The sequence below is a fragment of the Brassica rapa genome, chromosome A02 (genome assembly GCF_000309985.2).
Source record: "Brassica rapa cultivar Chiifu-401-42 chromosome A02, CAAS_Brap_v3.01, whole genome shotgun sequence".
Taxonomy (NCBI): Eukaryota; Viridiplantae; Streptophyta; class Magnoliopsida; order Brassicales; family Brassicaceae; genus Brassica; species Brassica rapa.
In genome coordinates this window covers 13,549,511-13,574,192 of record NC_024796.2, presented here as the reverse complement: position 1 = coordinate 13,574,192, position 24,682 = coordinate 13,549,511, and the positions used below count along the sequence as shown (strand labels likewise).

The 24,682-nt window shown below is 34.6% G+C and overlaps 6 protein-coding genes across 6 annotated transcripts; 1 reads left to right on the top strand and 5 right to left on the bottom strand.

The window, feature by feature from the left end:
* Window positions 1–1,011: 1,011 nt before the first annotated feature.
* Window positions 1,012–4,493, bottom strand: LOC103852995 (beta-glucosidase 20). Its single transcript, XM_009129897.3, has 13 exons — window positions 4,014–4,493; window positions 3,825–3,894; window positions 3,644–3,699; window positions 3,463–3,538; window positions 3,301–3,378; window positions 3,127–3,214; window positions 2,768–3,032; window positions 2,527–2,663; window positions 2,103–2,320; window positions 1,973–2,010; window positions 1,795–1,897; window positions 1,556–1,667; window positions 1,012–1,443 (listed from the first exon to the last, which is right to left on the bottom strand). Exons 1-13 carry the CDS (start codon window positions 4,179–4,181, stop codon window positions 1,200–1,202), a joined length of 1,653 nt encoding a protein of 550 aa, XP_009128145.1. The 5' UTR covers window positions 4,182–4,493; the 3' UTR covers window positions 1,012–1,199.
* A 2,284-nt stretch (window positions 4,494–6,777) lies between these two features.
* Window positions 6,778–8,800, bottom strand: EXL6 (GDSL esterase/lipase EXL6). The gene is made up of 5 exons (XM_009129896.3): window positions 8,398–8,800; window positions 8,108–8,241; window positions 7,758–7,988; window positions 7,318–7,579; window positions 6,778–7,157 (listed from the first exon to the last, which is right to left on the bottom strand). Exons 1-5 carry the CDS (start codon window positions 8,636–8,638, stop codon window positions 6,994–6,996), a joined length of 1,032 nt encoding a protein of 343 aa, XP_009128144.1. The 5' UTR covers window positions 8,639–8,800; the 3' UTR covers window positions 6,778–6,993.
* Window positions 8,801–12,238: 3,438 nt separating this feature from the next.
* LOC103852992 (GDSL esterase/lipase EXL4) lies at window positions 12,239–14,251 on the bottom strand. Its single transcript, XM_009129895.3, has 5 exons — window positions 13,930–14,251; window positions 13,669–13,799; window positions 13,330–13,566; window positions 12,996–13,242; window positions 12,239–12,601 (listed from the first exon to the last, which is right to left on the bottom strand). Exons 1-5 carry the CDS (start codon window positions 14,174–14,176, stop codon window positions 12,438–12,440), a joined length of 1,026 nt encoding a protein of 341 aa, XP_009128143.2. The 5' UTR covers window positions 14,177–14,251; the 3' UTR covers window positions 12,239–12,437.
* An 831-nt stretch (window positions 14,252–15,082) lies between these two features.
* LOC103852991 lies at window positions 15,083–16,131 on the bottom strand. Its single transcript, XM_009129894.3, has 2 exons — window positions 15,754–16,131; window positions 15,083–15,629 (listed from the first exon to the last, which is right to left on the bottom strand). Exons 1-2 carry the CDS (start codon window positions 15,889–15,891, stop codon window positions 15,270–15,272), a joined length of 498 nt encoding a protein of 165 aa, XP_009128142.1. The 5' UTR covers window positions 15,892–16,131; the 3' UTR covers window positions 15,083–15,269.
* A 255-nt stretch (window positions 16,132–16,386) lies between these two features.
* Window positions 16,387–19,048, top strand: LOC103852988 (vacuolar protein sorting-associated protein 35B-like). Its single transcript, XM_009129892.3, has 6 exons — window positions 16,387–17,785; window positions 17,882–17,963; window positions 18,069–18,176; window positions 18,248–18,351; window positions 18,427–18,540; window positions 18,620–19,048. The coding sequence occupies exons 2-6, from the start codon at window positions 17,916–17,918 to the stop codon at window positions 18,831–18,833; spliced, it is 588 nt and encodes a 195-aa protein (XP_009128140.1). The 5' UTR covers window positions 16,387–17,785; window positions 17,882–17,915; the 3' UTR covers window positions 18,834–19,048.
* A 30-nt stretch (window positions 19,049–19,078) lies between these two features.
* On the bottom strand, window positions 19,079–20,752 carry LOC103852990 (rac-like GTP-binding protein ARAC5). The gene is made up of 7 exons (XM_018656163.2): window positions 20,411–20,752; window positions 20,114–20,201; window positions 19,923–20,032; window positions 19,790–19,853; window positions 19,649–19,713; window positions 19,500–19,565; window positions 19,079–19,412 (listed from the first exon to the last, which is right to left on the bottom strand). The coding sequence occupies exons 1-7, from the start codon at window positions 20,507–20,509 to the stop codon at window positions 19,314–19,316; spliced, it is 591 nt and encodes a 196-aa protein (XP_018511679.1). The 5' UTR covers window positions 20,510–20,752; the 3' UTR covers window positions 19,079–19,313.
* Between the last annotated feature and the right edge of the window lie 3,930 nt (window positions 20,753–24,682).

Sequence of the window (24,682 nt, the reverse complement as noted above, 5' to 3'; positions counted from 1 at the left end):
AAAATTTTTTGGTGTTGATAATTTGACTGATAACTTCATCACTTAAACCCCAAAAACAAGGCATCTCATCAGTTAACGCATTCAAATTATGTTTCTTTGGATTAACCATAGCTCCAATAATGGAGAAACAATTGGAACGCACTGCTTGGGCACGAACTGCATGAGGCAAAGCGATTGACGTTTCATCCGCTCCTAGGTCGATATGTTGCATACGGCGCTGCAGATTATCTCTCATCTTGGAAAACAGAGAGATCGTAAAACTGAATAAGAGTGAAAGTATCAAAATATTTATAAGAGGAGATTATGGTGGTTTGGATTTGGAAAATTGTGTAACCACTCAAAACTATTAGAAAAAAAATGGGTGATTGGTTGGGCTGTAAAAGCTGTATTTAGCTTTGACTTTTACCTACAATATTTAAAATTTCCAATCATGTTTTAGAGTGGTTTTTAAAGCTACATCAAAAAATTAAAAAAAAAAAATATATAAAACCTTATTTTCTAATACAATATATTTAACTGTAGTAAAAATATTATTGTAGCAATAAATTTTAAAACTACTTCTTTACCGCTAAATAAAAAAGTCCTACATACTAACTTCTACAATATATTTTCTACAATTACATCTCAACCATTCACCACGAAAGACAACAGACAAAAACCGATAGGATAACCAACAAAATTAAATGCTTGACATAATCTTTGAAGAAGGATTAAAAAATATATTATTCGTTTAGAAAGTGAAAAAAAGGGAAGAGAGAGAAAACTATTTTTACCTATGTTATTTTTTTTGTCAACTCTTATTTTAAAAGATCAAGTGGTAATCAAGTTTGAGTCGGTTTAGCGACGTCTGATCTACGTAGGAAAGGAGAACACTACTTCTCGCGTCTTTTGCAAGAGAGTCTGACCGATGTTGTTTAGGTGGCTTCATTTTAGTTCTACCCTTTTCCACTTGTTTAAATTTTAAACAATCAATACATTGATGATGAATACATTTAGCAAAAAAGGAAAAAATATTATGGAAAGATTTTAATTTTTTTAATTTTTTTTTTAATTTGCCATGATGCAGTAACGAATATAGGGTTCCAAACTTCACTTGTTTTTATATGGATAAATATGATTATATTTCTTGAATATGGAAATACATTTGTTGATTGTAGTTTATGACTCAAAATATCGAAGGCGGTAGTAGAACATTCTCTCTACAACTCATCGTGCTCATGGTACTCATCGTGCTCATGGTACTCATCGTGCTGATCAAACTCGAACTCTTTTCCATCTTGGAGAAAACTCGAGTACCACTGGGCTGATAATTTTTCATGGCGCGTCAAATTATTTTTGTAATCGACGTAGTATAGTCCAAATCTCGCGCTGTACCCCTCTTGCCATTCAAAATTATCCATCAATGACCAAAGAAAATACCCTGTAACATTTACTTTATCCTCGCTGCAAAATTAAGAAAAGGGATACAAATAAATATAATCACATAAATTAAAGGAAATAATTAAATTAGCACTACTATCAAAATAAAACTCAAAAATACGATTTGTTCACAAACCAAATTGCTTGGTGCAAGCTCAAGAGATGCTTCTGAATATAGTATGTTCTGTGGTGATCTGAGAGCGCCAGTACAAGACTTCTGTCTTGCTCACCTAGATCCTCTCCGTATCCTTAATATTAATCAAATATTATAAATATCTCAGGGTTTACATGGAATGTGAAAGAAAGCTAATAAATAAAAATCGATCTCTGATATATATGATTCTGAGATTCAAATTAGGTAAAGGTTACTATTACCATTCCCGGTGATAATGACTTCAGGATTGCCATATTTATCCTTTATGTAGTTCAGAAGTCTTCTCAAACCATTTGAGTAGACGTCAACTTTAGCAACATCAGGCTGAAAAATGGAAAAGTATATATATTAAGAAGAAAAAAGGTTCACATTTTAATTTTACTTCGAAAAATCGCATACCTTGATTGTAAAGGCATTGAATCTATCCACATACCTAGCTGAAAAGAATAGAAAATCGAAATTCGAAAATATTCTAAATTCTATATAAAATAATAAATAGTCTGGTAAAGAGTTTTTCAAAAAGATTTACGTTCATAGTCAATGAGAGAATCACTCTGCCAACTAGGTTTCGAAGGATCTTGCTCTTCGCCGTGCAGTGCAAATAGTGAATAATAGTAATTGATTCCTACAAAATCAGCAGAATTTTTCAACTTGTTCTTCTGTGCTTCTGTAAATTCTGGTAGTCGATCTCCGACATGATCTTTCATCGATTGTGGATAATCGCCATACGTGGTCGGATTCAAATGCCTGATGAAGAAAATTAGTATTTGTCACACACATATGATATATATAAGTAATTGTGGATGTTTGGACCGAGGCTTAAATAACTTTCAACGGAATTGGTAACTGGCGAAAATCGAATCAATGACTAACAGCTCCAAAATTTCTTTTTACCGCTAGTATTCCACTGCTTGATTATATGTATTATAGGAATATTCTAGATATTTTCTTACCATCCCAAGACGAAGTCAATCAAATTAGTTGCAGGAGTTGCGTGTTCTTCTTCTGAGAGCTTGTGCGGCTCATCTGTGAGCTCGTTCTGGTCAAACCAAGCCGGAGTATGAGCAATCCCAATTTTACCAGCTTTACACTGTAAATCATTAGAGATAAATGTTTCCTAATTAATACTTGTTCATCAAGTTACCTGAATACTAAAATTTATTTAAAAGATGATTATGTTCTATATATGGAAACCTTGTCGCATTTTCTAAAGGCCTCTACGGCATCCGCATGTGCCAAGAGCATATTATGACTAACGATATAAGCTTCATGTCCTGATCGTCCATCGTGACACAAGTCCCCATGCTCTTTGATGTACTTAGAGCAACGTCCCGGTGCTGTTTTCCCGATGTCGTAGCCAGCTCGACTGAATACCCATGGCTCGTTAAATGTGATCCAATGCTTCACTTTGTGTCCATACTCCTGGAACGTGAAATTTGCGTACTCCGTATAATCCTTTCTAATTATACGAAACAAGTATACGCCAGTTTATAAGTTACATATATAGTACTAACTCGTGTGAGTTGAAAATGACAAACAAAAAACAAGCTTACATTATACGGTCGCTTAAGAAGCCACCGTATTCATCTTCCAAGTCTTGAGGAGTGTCCCAGTGAAAAACGGTTACTAACGGTGTTATTTCTAAGTTTCAAAAAAAACTAAGACTTAGTAAACTAAAATTTTAATAAAAATAGTTTTAATATAGTATGGTTTGTGAGTTAAATTACCATTTTTGAGGAGCTCATCAATTAGGTCGTGGTAAAACTGCACACCTGCTTTGCTTATTCCTTTCTCCATCCTACCATCTGTTAAACAATTTTGATTTTCTGTTGTTTACTTACTTTCATCAAATGTTAAGTTATAGCTTACTGAAAGTTCTTTTTACTTACGTGGGAATATTCTAGGCCATGCAATGGAAAATCTAAATCCGTCAGTGTTCAGATCTTTCATCAACTTGATATCTTCCTATTAAATTTAATTAAAATTAATATGATTTGAAAGAGTTTCAATTTTTTTCTAGAAGAGCTACGGAAGTATATATAAACCATGGATAAATAACATCATTAATACCTTGTAACGATGGTAGAAATCGACGGCAACGTCGGCCTTATGATAATTATTTCTATCTGGAAGAAAAAAAATCTGATGATTGTATATATAATTGACATTTATTATTTGACAAACTGAATTATATATAAGAAAGTAGTTGACATAAAAAAAATTAGATAAAGGCAGCGAGAGAGAGAGAGACGTGGGAATTTCTTAGTGTAGGTGTCCCACATGCTTGGACCTCTACATCCTTCATGTACAGCTCCTTCAACCTATTTATTTATTTATTTAATGTACCACAAAAATCGCTAACATTCAAGAATAGCTTTGTCACAAACATTAATTGTTTTAGAAAAAATCAACTTAGCAACATGCATATTCGTGTAAACACCTGAAAAGCTGCGGTTGAGGTACCAAAAATGAAACCCTCCGGGAAGTTGGCACGACTGAAGGTTAGTTCTGTACTAGAGCATGCATGTACAATGGCCTTGGTCGGTGAGCCGATAAAGCCGAGGAAAAGAACCAAACCTAGGAGAGGAAACTTATGGAACCTCTCCATGAGTGTGTATTTGATCTCTGAAGTAAAGAATACTTTTTTTTACCGAGACTTAAGTAAAGAATACTTAAAGAAATGTAAATGATTTTTGCTGTTATATATAGAGATTAAAGAGGCTAAAAGACAATGTGGACTGATAAGTATTTTATTTTATTAGTTCATACATTTGAAGCAAATATGGAAGAGGTAAGCCACGTGATTCACATACGTGACCGACAATTGATGGGAATGTAGGAGATGAAAAGTGTGTGCTAATTGCTATAAAGGTTTTTTATAATAATCGAACAAGTGTTGCGTAAATAAAGTTTTGATTATTTTTTTAATTAGTTATAATATACTAATAAAATATAAAATTATAAAATATAATGTTTTAAATAAAATTTCAAATCAGTTAGTTTACATGGTTATATTGAAAGTTTCAAACAATGCACATCGTGTGTGAGAAAGAACAATAGAAAGCTACAGAATTAAAGGAGGTTTCTTAAGCATGACCGTGTATTTGAACAAACATGAAACGTATTTATTCCAACACCATTTTGGGAAAAAAATATATGCTTAAATTTCAAAACTAACTCACCAATGGAAAGAAGCACCCACCAGCTATTAGTTTATGAAATTGGAAGATGAATATAAAATTAAAATGATTGAGCTAATTATAATGAAAATATCGGTTTGCATTTTTTCTTTGATATGTGGTAACTCATAAAATGTATAATATGATATATTTCTATACGATGTTACTTTTGATGTAAAACCATTGATATGTACAATCGTTTTTCTTAATGCATTTAACCTATTGATTTAGGCATACCTTTAATTTGTTTGTTAGACTATTAACCTACTTGAAGTTGTTTAACTTAATAGGTAAAACAAATGCTAGTTTTATCCAATATCCAACCATATTTGCGTTATTCAAGGGACGGTGGAATATATACTTTAATCATGTATGCAGGATTTTCTAAAAATAAATTGCTCATAGAGTGAAGACATGGAAATAATATCTCTAGCTACACACGTTTACTCAGAGCCGGTAATATAATTTTAGTGGATACAAGCCTATAACAAAAAAGTGGTCGAAAAATGTATGCTAAAAGGTGGACTCGAACCCTAGAATGAGGATACAACCACTAGAGTAAAACAGATTTTTTTAAAAATAAAGTTGTATTATATACTTATTAGCTTGGAGGCTGGATATCCCATGCTTCCTCTGCTCTGGTTTAGGGCCACTTATGCGTTTACTCAATCACGTACAATACTGTGCATATAGATCGATCGGGAATACCAAAAGAAAGACAGAAAATACGGTGCAGTGGTAGGACATTTCGATTCAGTTTTGGATTTGGTTGGGTTTGGTTAAATCAGTTTGGTACTTTAACTGAATTTAGTCGGAGTTATTGGTTGGTTTATTGTTGTTGCTTTTAGTTTGGTTCGGTGTTGTTTGATTAAAACCAATGTTTTTAAAATCGGACTGGATACCGACTCGGTAAAGCTACTGGTTAAGTGGTCGGATCGGTTCAACCGGTCGAACCGGGTTTTCTATTTAAAAATAAATAAATCTAAATAATCATATAGTTACACTATATAGACCTAAAATGTAGTTCTACATATAATATTTTCTATGTTCTCTTTTATTAATTAGATAATAAACAATAACCATAAATTTAGTTATATATACAAGTGAATACTATATCAACTAAAATTGATTAAAAAAAACGAATGACCGTTTAAATTACATATTTATTTATTTTTACAACTAAAAATCTTAAATTTTATGAATATAGAAAAATGAGAATAAAATATGAGAGTCAAAAAAAGATTTAAACAAAAATTCTTCAAAAAAAAGAATCAATTAGAAAACTAATTAAATAGTAAAAATTAAACATTAATTATGAAATATTATATTTTAATAACAATTGAAAATACATTAATTATATGTTGATTTCTATTGAACCGGGTTTCAAAGTTGAACCGGATTTCAAAGTTGAACCGGATCACCGGTTTTACCGGTTTTTAGCCGCTTTCACCGTTTTTTCTCAAATCCGGATTTTAAACCGAACCGGATTCGGCTTCTTTGATGAGTCACGGTCGGACCGATTCGACCGGTCGATCCGGTCCGGTTTTCAAAACCTTGATTAAAACAAAACAATTTATAAAATATAAATGAAACCAAAAGTAAATATATGGAACTTCGTACCAAAAGAGAAAAAATGTGGGTTTAACTATATATTAATATATCATTAATATGTTTGATTTAGTTAATTAAATAATTATTGATTTTTTGGTTAAATTTGGCTTAAAACCAAACCAAAACTAAACTCTTTGGGTTGTTAAAAATATCAAACAAATGGCTTGCATGTATCCTTAAGTTTGGTTCTGATTGATATAAGTGTGGTTGGTTTGTTTTTTTGTCACCTCAATACGGTGGCAACATTAAAAAGCTTCATCTCCAGGTTATGGAAGGAGATGCTTATATATGATATATTTTGCTGTTACTTTCTCCTGTGATTTTTCTTAATAAATTTGCTAGTAATCGTTATTGAGGGGTCAAGCATGGATCGAACGTTGGCTTTGGGTGGTCAGTCGTAGACAGGTTTTACAATCGTTTTTAAAAGCCCTCTTCTGTGTTATTTCCGTAACCATACATGCATTTATTGACAAGCGCGTTTGTTCTGTGACATTATAGAAGAAAGGACAATACAATTATATATCACTGGTTTATACATTCTTTATACTAAGAATATATATCGTCATGTATGATATTGTCGCCTGTTACATGAATATTAAAATTAAACATGGTAAGAAACAAGGAACTAAATCATGCAAGGCCTTTCCTCATCTGATAGACAAGAGGTTTAGATATTACTTCATAGGTTTTCATGGTGGGGTGAGCGAAGTCATAGAATACGTACTCATCCGGGTTTCGGCATGGTATTATCGATGTCACCATACAACAACACGATCTTTTCGCTTCTGTAAACCCTGCAAGCATGTGTACACACATACATAACCAATTTGCCATTATTACTTAATAGGACTTGTGTGTAATCTTTTAATAGAAAGATAACGCAGCCAACATTATTATCATCATCACTTGGTTATTTTATGCATATGTTTATTGAATGTGTATTTGATTACGTACCATAGGCCTTAGGATGGTTGATAAGATCCATAATAGAGCCGTACATGTCGACGTAAACAAACTTTGCACCTTTAAAACTTTTTTCTACTTCGTAACCAATAAGAGCTTTCTGTAATTTTGTGTTGAAGTCTTCCGAAATTCTATTCATCATGAAGTTACACCATGCGAATACTCCACCAAATAGGAAGCGATGGAAAGGCAAGCATCCTACCGGAATCACTCCCATCACCGCGAATTTTCTCGCTCCAAGATCATATAAATCCTACATATATATAGTTACATAAACCAAAAGAATGTGAAGAAATGCATACTATATCATTGCTTGATAAACATAATTATATTTAAGTTTTCAAAAACAAATATATATATATATATATATATATATATATATATATATATATATATATATATATATTTATGTGTATCTTATAAAGTCTTACTTGTAGGAATGCTTTTGTCCAAAAAACCATGTCACTTGTGTATGTATCTATGGATCGTAATCGTAGACGAGCGGGAGTCACGAAGTATCCAATATCGTTATTTCCTTCAGAAATAAGAAACACTGCGTTTGAAATTATTTTTTTCATTTCTTTCTTATTTTTCGTCGCATTCTTTAGTTTCTTCAAATATTTTTTGAAATCTCCTATTTGGTCGCCTGTGGACAAAACTCCCTAACCAAACAACAACACACGACCATCCAAGGAAAAAATATATTAATTAGAAAATATGGGTCAAGATATATAATAGTGTTTAAGGAAATAATTAACAAGTTCGTAGTTTTTCTCTTAACCAGTGTTCTGGATGTAAGATGGTCAATTCCTGAACCACCTGATGCGAAACAAACGCCAGTTTTAAGGTCGTCGGGCTTGATGCGACGCAACCTGCGATAAGCGGGTACAACTCTTTTCACCCCCAACTCTTGAGCTATATCAGAAGATTTCACGACATGAAAATACAATTTTCTCCATAACGTATTTTCTATATAAAGTATAAGATAACTAAATAAAAATAAATAAAAAACATTTTTTTTTTCTGTAAAAATAAAAATAAGAAGACCGTAAAAAGAATGTGATATCCTACCAACCATATCGGTGAAAACTCTTCCATTTCCAAATCTGCCCGTCGGTATCTTATAGTCATAGTTCCAACCATATGGCCAAAAATTTCCCTTGAGTAGAGTAAGAAGACGATTATTGTTACCAGTATCTAGTATTGAATCTCCAAAAGCGAAAAGTGCAGAAAAGGATTTGTTTTGTCCAGCCGCTGATGAAAGGCAATAAATCGAAAATAATGTTAACACCAATATCTTTTCCCTTAACATATCGACAATTAAGTTCACAAGTTTTTTTTTTGTTTTCCTATTTTTTATAATGAATTACTTGATGGTTTCTAACTATTTTTAGACGTCTAGTTTTTGTTTGTCCAAGGACGCCAAAATGCATGGGAATGCAGTACACGCATATTGAATGTTAGGATGTTTTAAAGAAGATAACAACTCCATATAGGGCTATAGGAAAAAATAAGACATCAATCTTTTTTTTCTTCTAAATACCATCAATGTTTTTTAGTAGTTAACTTTTAACACAAAATTAATATATTAAAAAAATAGAATCGTTATTTTGTTTTTTTTAATGAATATTTAGATCGCATGATATAGTACTGGGCCCAGACCATTGCACTTATTGTCTTCCCTCATTCCTTCATGAGCCGGCCCTGCTTAGTTTAGTGGTTGCCATGAGACGTCACTATTATTTCAAAAAATTTATATACTAATATTATTCAGCGATTGAAAAGCATATTTTGTAAATAACACTGGTAATACACACAGTTAAAAAACGAAACAATATTTTTTTTTTCTGACGGTGATGATCTATATACTGGAGATAAGATATTATCATTATCATTTTCCAACCCCAACTCCTTTCATGCGATCTAGATATTCATTAAGAGGCTTGATAAAAAAAAGATATATTTGTTAAGATTAAAAATAATGATACTATCATTAAGAGAAAATTGTCAATCTGCTGGATTTTATAGTTTATTAAAAGATATATTGGTTTGTAATGAACTGTTGTGCACTGACCTAACAGTATTTTTTTTTTTTTTTTTTTTGACAGCAAAAGAAACATCTACAGACTCATATTGACTCTGTAAACCAATTTGGTAACTCCGCATCCATGTGAACGAAAAAAGACGGTTGTTTCCTAGCACTGCGTGCTAAGCTATCCGCCCTTGAGTTCTCCGTCCGTGGTACATGAACGATGTCTGAGTTAAGGAAACTTCCTCTCAAAAGCTTAAAGTCCTCCAGATAGCTTCCAAATGCAGGCCATTCTTCTGGTTCCGAAACCATCTTCACCAATTGAGAACAATCCGTTGCAAACGTCACCTGAATCTGTCTTAAATTCTTCATACATTCCATTGCCCAAATCAAAGCCTCCATCTCCGAATGAAGAGGTGAGAGAGATGCTCTTACATTTCTTGCCCCTAATAAACCATTGAAACCCGGTAAAGTACTATACCAGCCTTGCCCTGAAAATAAATCCTTATCTTTCCATGATCCATCTATAAAGCACCAACGTCCTGACGTCACTAACGTAGAAGTAGTTTGTACCGGTTGTCTCCTTGTTGAGTCATTTGCTACTTGTGCCTCAGCCCAGAGTGATGACTCCAATTCTGCTAATTTAAGTGTTTCCCTCGGATCAATATCCAGATTGCTAAAAACTTTATTATTCCGGCCTTTCCATATATACCATAATATCCATGCAAATTGGTGGTCATCCATATGAGGTTTGACTCTCCAAAAAAGATGATCCATATTAGCAAACAAAGAACAAACAGGAAAAATATTGGGATGCGATGGGATTTTAGATAACGCCCATACTTGACGTGCTGGAGGACATTCAAAAAACACATGGTTTATTGATTCCTCTGGATCTCCACATCGGGCACAACATATATCTCCTTGTATCCCTCTTGATTTTAGATTTTTCAGTACCGCTATACATCCTGAAAGAAGTTGCCATAAGAAGTGTTTCATTTTCGGAGGGCACCGCACTTTCCAGCAGAAAGCTTTTAATGCATCCACTGTAGGACCATAAAAATCTGGTGGTTTTTCTTTATCAGGATATACCCTTTCCACTTGATAACCTGATTGGACCGAATATTTTCCATTGTTAGTAAAATGCCATCCATTTCTATCCTCCATCTGATTCCGACTTAATGGAATACTTTCAATAATTTTCACATCATGAGGATCCACCAAAGTCCTGATTGCCTGTAAATTCCATGTTCGGGATTCCTGATTGATGAGGGAATCCACTGTGATATCCGGGTAACTGTTTTGAAGGTTTTTGTTTGCTGGTCTCGGGCGAGTGGCTGGGATCCAAGGGTCATTCCATACTGATATAGATGAACCTGTCCCCACCCTTTTAATTAGTCCTTTACAAACCAAAGATCTAGCAGAAATAATACTCCTCCAGCCATATGACGGGGAGTATGAACGAATCGGTTCCAGGGGTGAAGCATTCCTGTAGTACCGTCCTTTGAAGACTCTTGAAAAAAGAGTATTTGGCTTCTCAATTAGCCTCCACAATTGCTTGCCAAGCATTGCTGTGTTAAAATCCATAAGATCCTTAAAGCCTAGTCCACCATCATCTTTAGGTAGACATAGTTTATCCCATGATTTCCAATGCATACCTTTTGTACTCCCTCCTGGACTCCACCAAAACCGGGCTACTGCACTTGTTAACTTTTTAACTGTAGCCTTTGGTAACCGATAAACAGACATGACATGGTTTGGCAGGGCCGTAACCACCGACTTAATAATTACCTCTTTTCCTCCTTTGGTAAAAAATCTAAAAGTCCAACCATTAACCCTATTGTTCAAACGTTCTTGTACAAAACCAAATACACTAACAGTATTATGGTCTGCAAATTACACTGATTTGTCTGTTGTTACCATTCTGTTTTTTTTCCATAGGAGATACATTTACGAAGATTTAAATGAGAAATTTTAAAATATATTATTTACTACAGTATCAGCTATAATCATCAACTAGATACGGATCCGCGCTGTGCGCGTATATTGTTCTGTCAAATTTTTATAAATATTTAGTAGTATATTATATTTATATAATATTTTTATGTTATTGACTTGTCAATAATACGTTTTAAAGATATATTGAATTGTGATGTTGTTATAAATTAAAATATTGAATGTGAGTTTTTTTTTGTTATATATGTTCTTTAAAATATATTTATATGTTATTTAAAATATATTATTAACATATTTGGCGTAAATATTTTTTGGAAGCGCAAATATTTTTTGGATTTACTTTTAAGATATAGTTTAATATTTTTTAAAAATATATGGCAAACTTAAATTAACTGAGATTATATTTATTTTAGTTATAATTTTAAACAAAAAAAAAGCCTAATTTTGTTCATCTCTTTAAACTCAACAGAGATGTTTTTGTTCATCTCTCTAAATGGAAAGAAGCATGACTTTGTCTCATAAATGAGCCAACATGAAACCCAACATAAAACCACGTCACATATATTATAAATTTAAGATATGTTTTATGGGTATTAATCGAAAGGTAAACTAAGCCCACACATGTGATATCAGCCTGTTATATAATAATTAGATTAGAATGTAACAATCTTGAAATGATCCATAAATTAAGCATTTTTCTAACAAACTTGAAACAGTCCAAAACTTAAATGAAAACATTAATGGTAGATAAATTTAGGACTCTATTTTAATAGAGTAGATGTTGGGACATTATTGTTATTTTCTTATTCATACATTTGAATTTAGTTAAATAGGAAATAGTTATTGATTAAGTCATCGTTTCCTACAATTATATAAAGCCTTTTCTGATTTATATGTTTCCTTGATCATACATTGTAAACAAACACCTGGATCTGAAATTATGTTTATACATGAACCATACATAACTAGAATATACACCCCTTTTTGTAATAAGAAGATTATCAATAGGTCATCATGTATGCTCATAAATATAGAATTAATTAACGATGTTGATTGTTTATTATTGTTTAATTTGGTACGTTGTTGGCTAGAAAGATTACAACAATATAGGATCGTAAGACTGAAACTAGGCAAGGCCTTTCTTGATATCCTGGACCAGCCTTTTGGAAATGGTTTTGTAGGCTTTCTCCGAGGGATGAACAAAGTCATAAAAGACATGATTATGAGGATTTATGCAAGGTATTATGGCTGTAGGCATACAACAACACCCATTGTTCGCATTACTAAATCCTGCAACAATATAAGAACATGATACGTCACTACTAAATAGATTTTGCCTAATGCTTTGTAACTAAGATTACCTTTGTTTAATAATGTAAGATGTTATGCTTAAATGTACAAGATTAATAAATTTAGTGTTCTTTATAAAACTTCATTATAAAAATAAATTAAAAATAATTAAACAAATAATAAAATAAGTGTAAAATATAATTGGTTGAATAGTTTCTAAAAAAAAATTAAAATTTACATAAAATATCAAAATTTCTTACAATTTAAAACACCAACTTTTTTCTAAAACATCATATATTATGAAATGAAAGGAGTATGTCACAGACTCACAGTGAATGAACAGATCAATGAGTGCTACAAATATAAATGATATATGCCGCGTAAATAAACGTACCGTATTTTCTATAATTTTTCATGACATCCATAAGAGTGCCGAACATGTCGACATAGACAAACTTTGCACCACGAAAACCGGCTTCGCTTGGCCAAGTTTTAACACCATTCCTCAATTTTCCGTTGTACCTTTCAGCTAACATATTTCCGAACAAGTTACACCTACCGAAGACTCTTGTCATAGGCAAACATCCCAACGGTATCACTCCCATCACTGCGAATTTTCTGGCTCCTTGATCATACATTTGCTTCATACATGACCAAAACAAATGTGAACAAAATATACATACTTCATACTATTATTGCATGAATAAAATATTAGAGTTTTGTCTTACTTTCATAAATTTTTTGTTCCAACTAGTTAGTCTAGTGGTGTACAAACCACTTGTCACATATCCTCGCATGAATGCAGATCGAGTCATAAAAAACGAGATTCCAAGATCATTATTTCCTTGAGAAACAAGATACACTGCGTTTGCAATGATCGAATTTGCTTGTGTAGGAGCTACGACCTTTAGCTTCATTATGTACTTTTTGTAATCACTTATTTGGTCGCTCGGCTTTAAAACTCTCTAACCAAACCGCCACACATATAATTTTAATTAGAAAATGTTAGTTAAGACATCTTATAATATTTTTAACCGAGGTAACAAGTTCGTTATCTTTTTATTCACCATTAGTCTAGATGTAACAGGGTCAACTCCTGCACCACCTGAAGCGAAACAAACACCAGTTTTGAGGTCGCTTGGAGCAATGAAAAACTTACGAGCAGCTGGTAAAGTTTTTTTTATCCCCAAACCCTCGGCTGCCACAACCCAAAAAATAAAAAAAAATTGGTATGTTGAATAACATTTATGCCGGCTAGAACTTGATCTTATCGTATGGATGATTGACAAAAAAAATTATAATAGCTCAGATGTTATATATATATATACCAATTATATCGGAGAAAACTCTTCCATTTCCAAATCTTCCCGTGGGCACTTTCATTGTGTAGCTTCTCCCATATGGCCAGATATTTGCTCTCATAAAAGTCAGAAGAAAATTGTTGTTACCGGTATCAAGTATTGAATCTCCAAAAGCCAAAAGCGCAGGAAATGATCCATTCGCATCTACGGCTGATATGAAATAAATGGAAAATAATGCTAACACCAATATTTTTTCCCTACACATATCTAACATTCAGTTGATTTTGTTTCCCGCAACAAGTGTTTAGACTCTTTTACGTTTTTTAGAGCATTCAGTTAATGATAATATAGAGAATTAAAGTGGTATTTTCTAACTATTTTTAGACGTTTAGTCTTGGTTGTCGATGGAAGCTAAAAATGCATGGGAGTAGTGATCACACACACGATGAGAGTGTTCTTTCATTTAATACATCTCGCCATGTTGACTCATTCATCCCCACAAGGTTGAAGTGGGTCAAATTAACTATAAGATTCGTAAGAAGATATAATTCCGTAAATTTGATTAGAACTACATAAATAATTATTCAACTAATACATTTCGACATGTTGACACATTCTTCTCCACCTGATAGAGGCGGATCAAACTACAAATTATCTCCAAAAAATGAAACGAGGATTTTCACATTGACAAGATTTTCAATTGTTCTTTGTTTATTCGTAGTTAGGTTTTTGTTTTGCTTGTTTGTTTGACATATTTTGTAATGACATATACCTTGCAAAAATGAAGTATGTATCAAGGTTAATAATCCTAATAATTTTTCTTACTTCGACCAACTTTTATGATACTTTATAAACCCTATTCACTTAGGGCATTAAGGCTTCAGGACGTTCGAATTGGGATTCATATTTTCGTACTTTTGTGTTCGGCGTTTGTTTTACTTTTCCTATAAAACGTTTGTATAGAAATGTCCGTAACAGATTTATCACAATTCAAAGAATGGGAGACAAGAGCTATGAGGATGGTTTGGGGATTTGGTTTTTCACAAGTAATAACAACACAACGTAGACATTAATTAGGATAATTTTTTATTCTTTTGCACTTTCAAAATAAGTTGAACTTGATGTAAACATAAGTCTTTGATTTGGATAATTTTGACATTCTACTCAAAAAAAAAAGAACTTGAGATAATGATCATTTTCCCATTACTTTTTTCATAAAAAAAGATATATGTAACAAATGTGAGAGGCGTTGTTTTGAACAGAAAACAATAATACATTTGAATGCTCATACCAACAACGGAAGTGGGGACACTGAAAGATAACACCACTACTAAACAACGTGTGCAAAACCCTACACCCCGCCTCTTTCATAGACGGCGTCTTTTACACCCACGGGTCCTTGCCGTGTCTAAAACGTTGTCACTATTTTCACCAGTAGACGACTCAGCCTCCTCTGCATATTTCCTCTCCGCTACAACTTTAGTCTTCGTCTCTCTTCTCCTTATTTCCAAGAGCCTCCCAGCAAGATCGCTACACACAGCACTTTTCTGCTCCAACGACTTCTTCCAAAACTCAGCTTCTGCTAAAGCTTTCTTCAGTTGAGCCTCCTTAGCTAAGGACTTTCTCGTCATCTCTTCGATGACTTTGTCTTTTGCTTTTAGACAAAACACGGCTCTTTCCTCGAGAGCCTTGTATTGATTATGCAATTCTATTGTCTTCTGGTGGTTCTGCGTTAGGTAGTTAAAGTTTTTTTTTTTTTTTTTTTTTTTGACAACAGGTAGTTAAAGTTTAAGTGTAAATTTTATAGAGTATATAAGAAAAGAACACTAATTAATAAGAATGAACCAATACCTGTACCAAATTGTTGAAGTCAATTGCTTGTTGTTTATACGGATCGAACAAGCCTAGCGATATGGTTGGATTATTTGTGATTACTCCGAAGGTGCCTGTTGACCTATTGAATGACAACTTCTCTGGACCTCCTTGCATAATGGACTATTAAAATGAAGAGGGTTTTTGTTTTTTTGTTCTCGGAATGCGTTGGAGACTGTGTAATGCAAGAAGATGTGTGTGATGTACCGATCGAGAAACCCTATTCGTTTGAGTTTCAAGTGTGTTGGATTTAAAGGAAACAAAAACGTATGAACACATAGAGAGACGCGAATGTTGGTGTATCTGTTTGAGTTGCAAAATGAGGCAACGTTTCGACAAACCGGCTTTGAATTTTTTTGGGGATACATTTGGGATTTTAAATTGGATTTCTAAAGGCCCAATAGTTGAGTTTAGGCCCATTATCAAGAGCCCACTAAGCCAATCAAGTCAGTCTTGGGGATATATTTGGATTTCTAAGCCAATCAAGTCAGTCTCGTGTCTTTAAATACTGACGAATATGGAGTGATTATTTTATATTGTATAGTTTTATTCTTCAAAAATAATATTGTATAGTTTTATTCTTCAAGTCAGTCAGTTTGAAGTGTTGTTTTGTAGGTAGAGAGAGAAAAGTCTTTACAAAGGGAGATCCGGCGGTCGGCCGGCGCGTGAGCGTCCGTGCCGTCGCTGGAGCCATTTTCCTTTCGATAAAATCATCCGGTTCTGTCCCTCCTTCTCTTATTCGGTTTCCGTCTGTCGGAGCTCAGATCAGCCACCAACCGGTATGGTTCTGGTATGGGAGTTACGGCGGGGTTTGCGGGTAGGAAGGGGGGAGGGTCAATAGTTCGAGTTTTAGTTCCGGGAGGCGGAGGCTCTCACAGATCCATCGACGCCAGTTTTTGTCTCCGCTGGGGGGAAGCTCCCTTAGTTCTGCCGTCGTCGGATCTAGCTTCCGGGGGATAAAGGCTATCACAGCTTTACGTCGCCGGCTTCAGTCCCCTAGTCCTTTAGGGTTTTTTTCCGTTTGTTTTTTTTTCGGTGTTTAGTCGTTGGTTTGGAGTGGTTTCTGGTCGCGTCGGAGGAGAGAAAGATCTCCGACAGAAAGAGTGAGGTTGCATGCGAGGCTTTGGGCGGCTGCGGTGAACGGGGGTGGATGAGATCTCGCCACGGCGATTGATTCTCTCCGATATTTGAGTCCCATAAGCTCTTGACGGTGAAGAGGTTCGGAACTTCGGAGTTCCGGTGTGGCTGGTTGATCCGAAGGATGGACCTCCGGCGAGGACGAGAAGCGGGTGCGATGCGATGATCTCGCGATACGTGACCCTCGACGTCGAGGATGTTGACACGTGTCCAAGCGACGAAAAGAGTGATCTGCGAGGCGACTGCGCTTCGATCCCGTGTTCGTTTCTAGGGTTTCTCAAGGTGGGCCGCTGGAAATGGGTCCAATTGTGTAACGAGTTTTAGCTCGGTAGCTTTAGTGGGCTTTTATTGTAATCAGTTTCTGGGCTCGGTCTGTTTATATAAATTAAAAAAACTATTGACGGGAAAAAAAAAAAAAAAGATGTAGACTATGTTTGAGTTTTATCGAAAGAACATGAGTACAGTAACATACGTGCATTCATATATGTTAGAGCTGGGTTCCATCCCTCTTCAGACCCGTTCTGAAATCTCAACGTAAGCGTGATAAAGCCCAAATTAAACATTGTTGGAGTCTAATAATTTGTAATCAGTGTATTAAATCATTTTCTTATGTTTGATAATTTTATTTATGGGACGTAGATGTTGAATAAATTATTTTTTTATAGTAATAACTATATTAAGAAATTTGGATTTGAAATTAAAACTTAATTTTTATATATACTTATTGTATTTGTAGACTGAAAAAAATCCAATAGCATAGAAGAGAAAGGGTTATAATTTATAAACAATCAGAAACCAGAAGACGAGGAGAAGTGGCTGGCGGAAGGAAATCGCCGGAATCCAGCACAACGCTTTCTTCATGCATCGCGCCTTGGTCCGTTGCTCGTTTCATTAACTCTTTTTTAATTATTATATCTCTTTTGACAGAGCAATTCTCAATAACTTTGTCTTGTTTTGAAACGTTGATCAGGCCGCAAGTGATTGTGATCTTGAGCCTGTTGCTTATGAGTTTTTCACTCGAGCATTTATATTATACTGAGGAAGAAATCGCGGTAATTTATTTTCCTTTCTGTTCTTAACTTTACACAACTAAAGTTCTCTTCCTCAACTTTTAATATAGTTTCACTTCTTATATGTGTTGTATGATTATACTACAGGACTCCAAGGCACAGGTCACTGCAATTCACCTGATTGTTGGAACCTTGCAAAGGATCAATGTCTTTGGTGTCGAAAACAGAGACACCTTGACTCATAAAGCAACCGGGGTACTAACCTTTTCTGCCGGTGCTTTCTCGTTTTATGAGATTTCTTCTCAACTTGATTCTCTTGTGACCAGTACTCAGCAAGGCTTTTAAAGAAGCCTGATCAGTGTCGAGCGGTTTATGCATGTTCTCACCTCTTCTCGGTCGATGATCTAGATGGCATCAAAGATGGAGAAAGGTTACCTACTCCCTCTCTGTTTACATTGATCTTCTTATCTTCTAAACTAATTCATCATCGATGTTATTCTCTTAGAGCTCTTCTATGTTTAAGACGTGCACTGAGGATAGCAAACGCAGCCCAACAAATGGCTAATGCAACCCGAGGTAGCAGCGGACCAGTCACGTTGTTTGTCGAGATCTTGAACAAGTCAGTACACTAAAAACATCTGAGATTGGTTCATACACACAGAAACATATCTCAATATTAATAAATGTTTTTTTTCAAGGTACATATATTTCTATGAGAAAGGGAATCCACGTATAACTCCATCTGATATACAGTCTCTGATAGAGTTGATCAACACGGAGATGCAAAGCGACAACAACGGTAACACAAGAACCCACTCAGATCCTTTCTTTACAAGCACATTGCGTTACATGAGGTTCCAAAAACAGAAAGGTGGCTTGATGGGTGACAAATATGAACTTATTAAGTTGTGACTTGTATCCTCCACAGTTTTGAAATCAAATCCACAGACCTAAAACTCCATTTTTTTAATGGAAGTTCAGAAGAAATTGTTGTCAACATTGAAAAGTACACGTTTGGTTTCTTTTCTGTAATTTTTTAGTCTCTTTTGTTACTAATACTCTATCTCTATTGTGTATAGAATCCTCGTTTTCAATCTGTCTATGTCTCAATGTAAACGTTGTTTCTATTCTATGGTCCAAAGCTCATGAGATCCCAGTAGCAAAAAACAAAAAATGCATTAAGAAATGATTAGTCTACATAGTTAAAAGTACAACAACACATCAAGAACTTCTCACACTGTTTACTAAGAAACCTCTTTGGCCCTCACTTCACTCATTAGATTACAACAACTATACAGCGTTGCTGCATTTGATGATGGATCTCTTCCTTCTCTTCAGCTTGGCTTGTTACCTACAAATCTTCTTCTTGTTTGTTTTTCAAAAAGATGATAATCACAAGAAAACGCAACGATTCTTGTTCTTTTTCTTCTTCTTTGATTTTGGTGGCTGAAGCACCACTTTAATAGCTGCGTCAAAGACTGCTTTCACATTCTGCAGAATAACAAAATCCAACACTTTTCAGACATACAAACCACAAACAAACAAACACGCATCTGAGAGATAATGAGTGTATGGTACCTGCTGCGTCTTTGAACTACATTCAATGTATATCGGAGATCCTATGAGTTTCTTTAGTTCCTCTCCCTGCAGACAAAACAAATTAAGACACATCTCATCTGGCAAAAACCTCTGTCTGAAAGAATATTAGATTGTGGAGGTTTACACACCTGGTTTGTAGTGATTGGCACTGCGCCGGGATGGTCGATGAAGAACTGCTTGTCATCTCGAAGATCTGCAAATTCCAAATATAAAGTATTTTTCTTGTTGTTATCAGGGAAGAGTTTTACACAAGGAGAGAGAGTCAATACCGAGTTTAGTTCCCACGAGAATGATAGGAACTCCAGGGGCATAATGCCTGAGCTCAGGAATCCACTGAATAAGAAACCAATTCAGAAGCAGGTTAATAATATAAACAGAAGAAGCAAGAAAAGAGCCCAAAACCTTCTTGGCTATGTTCTCGTAGCTAGCTTTGCTAATAAGAGAGAAAGCAAGAATGAAGACATCTGCACCACGGTAACTCAATGGTCTTAACCTGTTATAGTCTTCTTGACCTGCACCAAACCCCCCCAACAAGACTTATTAGTCCCCAGAAAAACAAGAAAGCAGATTAGATCAAAAGGGATTGTATTTACCAGCTGTATCCCACAATCCAAGATTCACAGTGTTCCCATCAACAACCACGTTAGCACTGAAGTTGTCGAAAACAGTTGGAACATAGTCCTGATAACAACAAGTCAATCAGAGTTTGGCTTTATATAGGTATAATTGTCAGGCCGAATCAAATAAAGAGACGAGATTGATGCTAAAAGGACGAAACTTTATTCATTTTATCACCTAAACCCCATTGTCAAAGAAGCTTCAAGAACCCCATTGAGAGCAAAAAGAAAAAATAAAGGAGGAGACTTTCTTAACAATGAAGATTTAGTTACCGTAGGGAAGGTGTTGCTAGTGTAAGAGATCAGCATACAGGTTTTTCCGACGGCGCCATCGCCGACTGTAACACACTTTATGAACCTCGAAGCGCTCATCTCCGCCGCAAACTTCAAAACACACAAAAACTTCTACTTGTTTCTTGTCTTGCTCAAATCTCAAACCATTACCCAAGAATCAAGCCACAACCTTTTTACTAACTCCAGAAAAAGAAACCCTAATATTCGGATTGCAGAATGCACAAGAACTCTCAAACGGAGTAGCAATGAAGAAGGCGATGTAGATGAACGAGTAATAATATTTTCTTTTCTTTCTTTATATATTTGGGTGAGCTTTTTAGTTACAGCTTACGCCAGCTATTGGTACACCAAACAACACCTTATCATTTACACTCACTCCCAATTTCTTTTCTTTTTTTATTTTATTTAAAATATTATTCTTTTTGCACTTTTAAGTTTTGAATTTGAATGAGAATGTTATATTAGTTGTATACTGTGACGTTTACGAGAATTTGTTTTAAATATAAAATTTTGAGATCAATTTAATTTAACTAATACTGCACAATATAGTATATTTAAATTATCCTTTTAATATTTATGATTTTTGTCTAAAATATTATATATTTGGAAACGGACTACGTTTAAGATAACCAACTACCACCAAAAACAACCACCTAATTCACTAGTTTTCTTCTTTGAAGATTGATTCTTTAATCCTCTAATGACCAAAACTAAAATGAAAATTACATTAAAAGAATACGGCAAATGATTGAAGATTATAATTCAAAACTAAACATTAAGAATCATCTACCAAAGTATGGGGGAGGCGGGATTAAATTTTAATCATTTGACTTGACCAACTCTCGTCAAGAACGTGCGACTTAGTGTTACGGCACCAATTCATTCCTTTTTTAATCAAATCTCTTTCAAATTTCATTATATATAGTTTTATTTTGTCATGAGTACTGTTTTGTCATTATAGTTTTGAGAGATTTTTTCATCTTTACGACATATATAGGGGACCAAAAATCTTCCAAGAACGTGCTCAACTGTCATTCAACCCGCCAATGAGCAAAACGACACATCACAATGTGTGCTTAGTGCCTTAAACTATATATATATAATGGGGGAAGATATGAGCTAATAGGCAATCATATGAAACTAAGGTGTTAGAGTAATTAGCTTTACGTTTCTACCTACTCTTCACCAACACCACCTTTTCATTTCATTTATTCTTCTTATATGAAATAAATTCCAGAATTTGGGAAATTTTTAATTAAAACTCAAAAATAAATCATGAATTTGAATGCTTCTAATGGAAATGTTTGGAAAATATGTAGTTACAAAGTCCACGACACACCAACACAACTGCAAGCTGAGGAAAGAAACACAACGAAATGAAGGCTCATTGGAGGCCCAGTACCGAATTTAGGCCCACTACGCTACTCCTCAAATATCATGATCATGATCATAGATTCATAATGAAGAGTACACTATATTAGATAACATAAGGGGATACGTATATATTTGCTTAAATGCTGAAACTATAATACGATTAAGTGAGAATTTTAATGATAATTCGTAGACCCTGCCCTGTTTGATCCGCCTTTCGATTGATTTGAAAAAGAAAACTGAATTACGGATGCAAATTAAGACCATGAGGGATGGCTGCTGATTAGTTAAATTCAAACCGCAGATATCCACCAATTCGCAATTTTTTTTTAATCTTTTGAAAAATTCAAATTTCTTTAGAAAACAATTAAAATTTTACTAATATATATAAAATTTTAATTTTAAATATATTTTTATATGACCTGATGGATATATTTTAAATATATATTTTTTGGAGAGTTACTCCAAAGATGGATGACCACCAATTCACATGGATATTATGGTATATATGGAAAGGTCGGAACAATAAAGTTTTTAGTAATCTGGATATTGATCCAAGGGAAACACTTAGATTAGCAGAAGTAGAATCGACACTTTGGACTGAAGCACATGTAATCACTGATCAAAGAAGGGAGAGGCAAGTGCAAACCAGACCTATATTAGAAACTACAGGACGATGGTGTTTTATAGATGGTTCGTGGAAAGAGAAGGAACTATTTTCGGGACAAGGATGGTATAGTACTTTACTGGGTTTTGATGGTTTATTGGGAGCAAGGAATGTAAGGGCGTGTCTATCACCTCTTCACTCGGAGGTGGAGGCGTTGATTTGGGCAATGGAATGTATGAAGAACTTACGACAATTTCAGGTTACGTTTGCAACGGATTGTTCTCAATTGGTGAAGATGGTTTTGGAACCAGAAGAATGGCCAGCATTTGAAAGCTACCTGGAAAATATCAAGCTTTTACGAAGAAGCTTCATCAACTCAGACGTCGTCCATGTACCCCGAACGGAGAACCTAAGGGCGGATAGCTTGGCACGTAGTGCTAGGAAACAACCGTCTTTCGTCGTTCATATGGATGCAGAGTTGCCGATTTGGTTTACAGAGTCAATATGAGTCTGTGAATGTCTTGCTGTCAAAAAAAAAATATATTTTTATATTATTTTTTAGAAAACTAAATAATATAATTATTTTTATTATTGCAATTATTATCTGTGGATTTCACGGGTCATCCACAAAATGAAGTAACCTGCAACGGCACTAAATACACAATCGGATCTCTTCTCTTACTCGTTGTGGAAGAAGAAATTAGTTTGACAAAGATCGGATAGCTTCTCTTGGAACAAGAGAGACTTAGACCATGATTAACCCCAGTCTTTTAACTGAGGTTCTTAGATTCGGTTAAGAGACGGTTTTTACCTTTTCTTAGATTTTAACTAAGAAAAGTTAAGAACCGCTCTTAAATAAAAGGAGATATAAAAACCGTTTCTTCGCCGAAAAGTGTAAAAAAAAATGTCAAATCATGAGTTAAGAACCCCGGCTAATCATGCCTTTAGAAAGATTTCTTTCAGTTTCAACGCTTTTTTTTTTTTGGTGTAAATGTTAAATAACGCATTTTTTCCAATCTTAAACAATAAGATCAAGGACATTGTACAAACGTTTTTGGAGGTGAATAAATTTAACATTTTTAAAAAAATGTATATACTTTTTCTAGTTTATTTTATGATTTCTACTGTATTCCTATATGCTAAAAGAAATGCGTATGATGATTTGGAATCTGTCTTCCTTTCGAGTTCAGTAACTTGAAAAAAAAAAGAAAAAGTTCAGAAACTTGCTTCAAATAATCACATATCATAGGTTTGCATTCATTGAAAGATATATGATTAAACATTTGCTTGCAAATGTTCTACGCAATTAGAAGATTAGAAGATGTAAGTTTGTTGGCTTCTTATTCATTTAGCATTTGTAAGAAAGGGCATTGTTAAAGTTTGACAAGTGAAATAGTTTGCATGCCATCTATGGTATGAGCGAAATTTGAGGCTCCATAATTCTGTTGCATCTTTTCCTCCAATCATCTTCAAAACTAGAGATGGGAAAAGAAGAACCTGCCCACGGGCCAGGCCCGTGTGAACTTGCTTCGGGTCGGGATTGGGTTCAAAGACACATGCCCGAATTTTAAGCAGGCCTTGCGGGTAAGGCTTGTGCGGTATTGGGCCAGACGCGGGATTGGCTCAATGTGTACCGCGGGACGCGCGGGGCTCCGTCAAAGACGATCTCTTCCAGCTCGAACGGTGAGAGTCTCTCACTGAGAGAGATGGCGATTGGAAAGCCGATCTCTTCTAGCTCTCACCGTGAGAGAAATGGCTTCTCCTCTTCTTTGATCCGTCACGAAAACAACTTCTCTATGCATGTTCTTCATCTTCTCGTTTGATCCATTAGTCTCTTCGCTGTTTCATCTTATTTCTTTCCTTTTGAGCCACGATTCAAGAACTAAGGGCCTTTTGAAGTTGCTGATGAACATCAATGCATTCAGGTAAGGATAAAGTTTTCGATTACATGTTCTTTTGCTCATTACCGTGATTTAATTTGTAAGGACAGATAAAAATTCATTCCCTAATTCTTTATTGTCGATTACATGATCTTTAGTGAAAGAAGAACAAGATATTGGGTCTGTTTTGTCTCTAATCAACCGGCTACACATTGACCAATCGTGTAAGTTGTCCTGTCTCATTGTTATCTCTTATCAAACAGCTTCTTATCGAGAATATATGGAGCTTCTTTTGCGATGTTTGCGTGAACAAGAATATTGTTGTTTGTTCTCATCATGAGTTAAACACAAGTGTTTGTAACAATCCAAAAATTTTGATGTTTGCGTGAACAA

Bases quoted from the DNA above. Each gene is read 5' to 3' on its own strand.
- LOC103852995 (XM_009129897.3), bottom strand. From the start codon at position 4,181: ATGGAGAGGTTCCATAAGTTTCCTCTCCTAGGTTTGGTTCTTTTCCTC. The intron at 3,895-4,013 runs GTGTTTACACGA...ATAAATAAATAG, and splicing joins CCTCAACCGCAGCTTTTCAG to GTTGAAGGAGCTGTACATGA. The intron at 3,215-3,300 runs GTAATTTAACTC...TTTGAAACTTAG, and splicing joins TGATGAGCTCCTCAAAAATG to AAATAACACCGTTAGTAACC.
- EXL6 (XM_009129896.3), bottom strand. From the start codon at position 8,638: ATGTTAAGGGAAAAGATATTGGTGTTAACATTATTTTCGATTTATTGC. The intron at 8,242-8,397 runs GTAGGATATCAC...CTTCTGATATAG, and splicing joins AGTTTTCACCGATATGGTTG to CTCAAGAGTTGGGGGTGAAA. The intron at 7,989-8,107 runs GTTAAGAGAAAA...TTGTTTGGTTAG, and splicing joins ATCTTACATCCAGAACACTG to GGAGTTTTGTCCACAGGCGA.
- LOC103852992 (XM_009129895.3), bottom strand. From the start codon at position 14,176: ATGTTAGATATGTGTAGGGAAAAAATATTGGTGTTAGCATTATTTTCC. The intron at 13,567-13,668 runs GTGAATAAAAAG...CGGTTTGGTTAG, and splicing joins CTGTTACATCTAGACTAATG to AGAGTTTTAAAGCCGAGCGA. The intron at 13,243-13,329 runs GTAAGACAAAAC...TCATGTATGAAG, and splicing joins GGAACAAAAAATTTATGAAA to CAAATGTATGATCAAGGAGC.
- LOC103852991 (XM_009129894.3), bottom strand. From the start codon at position 15,891: ATGCAAGGAGGTCCAGAGAAGTTGTCATTCAATAGGTCAACAGGCACC. The intron at 15,630-15,753 runs GTATTGGTTCAT...TACCTAACGCAG, and splicing joins ACTTCAACAATTTGGTACAG to AACCACCAGAAGACAATAGA.
- LOC103852988 (XM_009129892.3), top strand. From the start codon at position 17,916: ATGAGTTTTTCACTCGAGCATTTATATTATACTGAGGAAGAAATCGCG. The intron at 17,964-18,068 runs GTAATTTATTTT...ATTATACTACAG, and splicing joins ATACTGAGGAAGAAATCGCG to GACTCCAAGGCACAGGTCAC. The intron at 18,352-18,426 runs GTTACCTACTCC...TTATTCTCTTAG, and splicing joins GGCATCAAAGATGGAGAAAG to AGCTCTTCTATGTTTAAGAC.
- LOC103852990 (XM_018656163.2), bottom strand. From the start codon at position 20,509: ATGAGCGCTTCGAGGTTCATAAAGTGTGTTACAGTCGGCGATGGCGCC. The intron at 20,033-20,113 runs GTAAATACAATC...GGTTTGGTGCAG, and splicing joins TGGATTGTGGGATACAGCTG to GTCAAGAAGACTATAACAGG. The intron at 19,566-19,648 runs GTGTGTAAACCT...TTTTGTCTGCAG, and splicing joins TGCCAATCACTACAAACCAG to GGAGAGGAACTAAAGAAACT.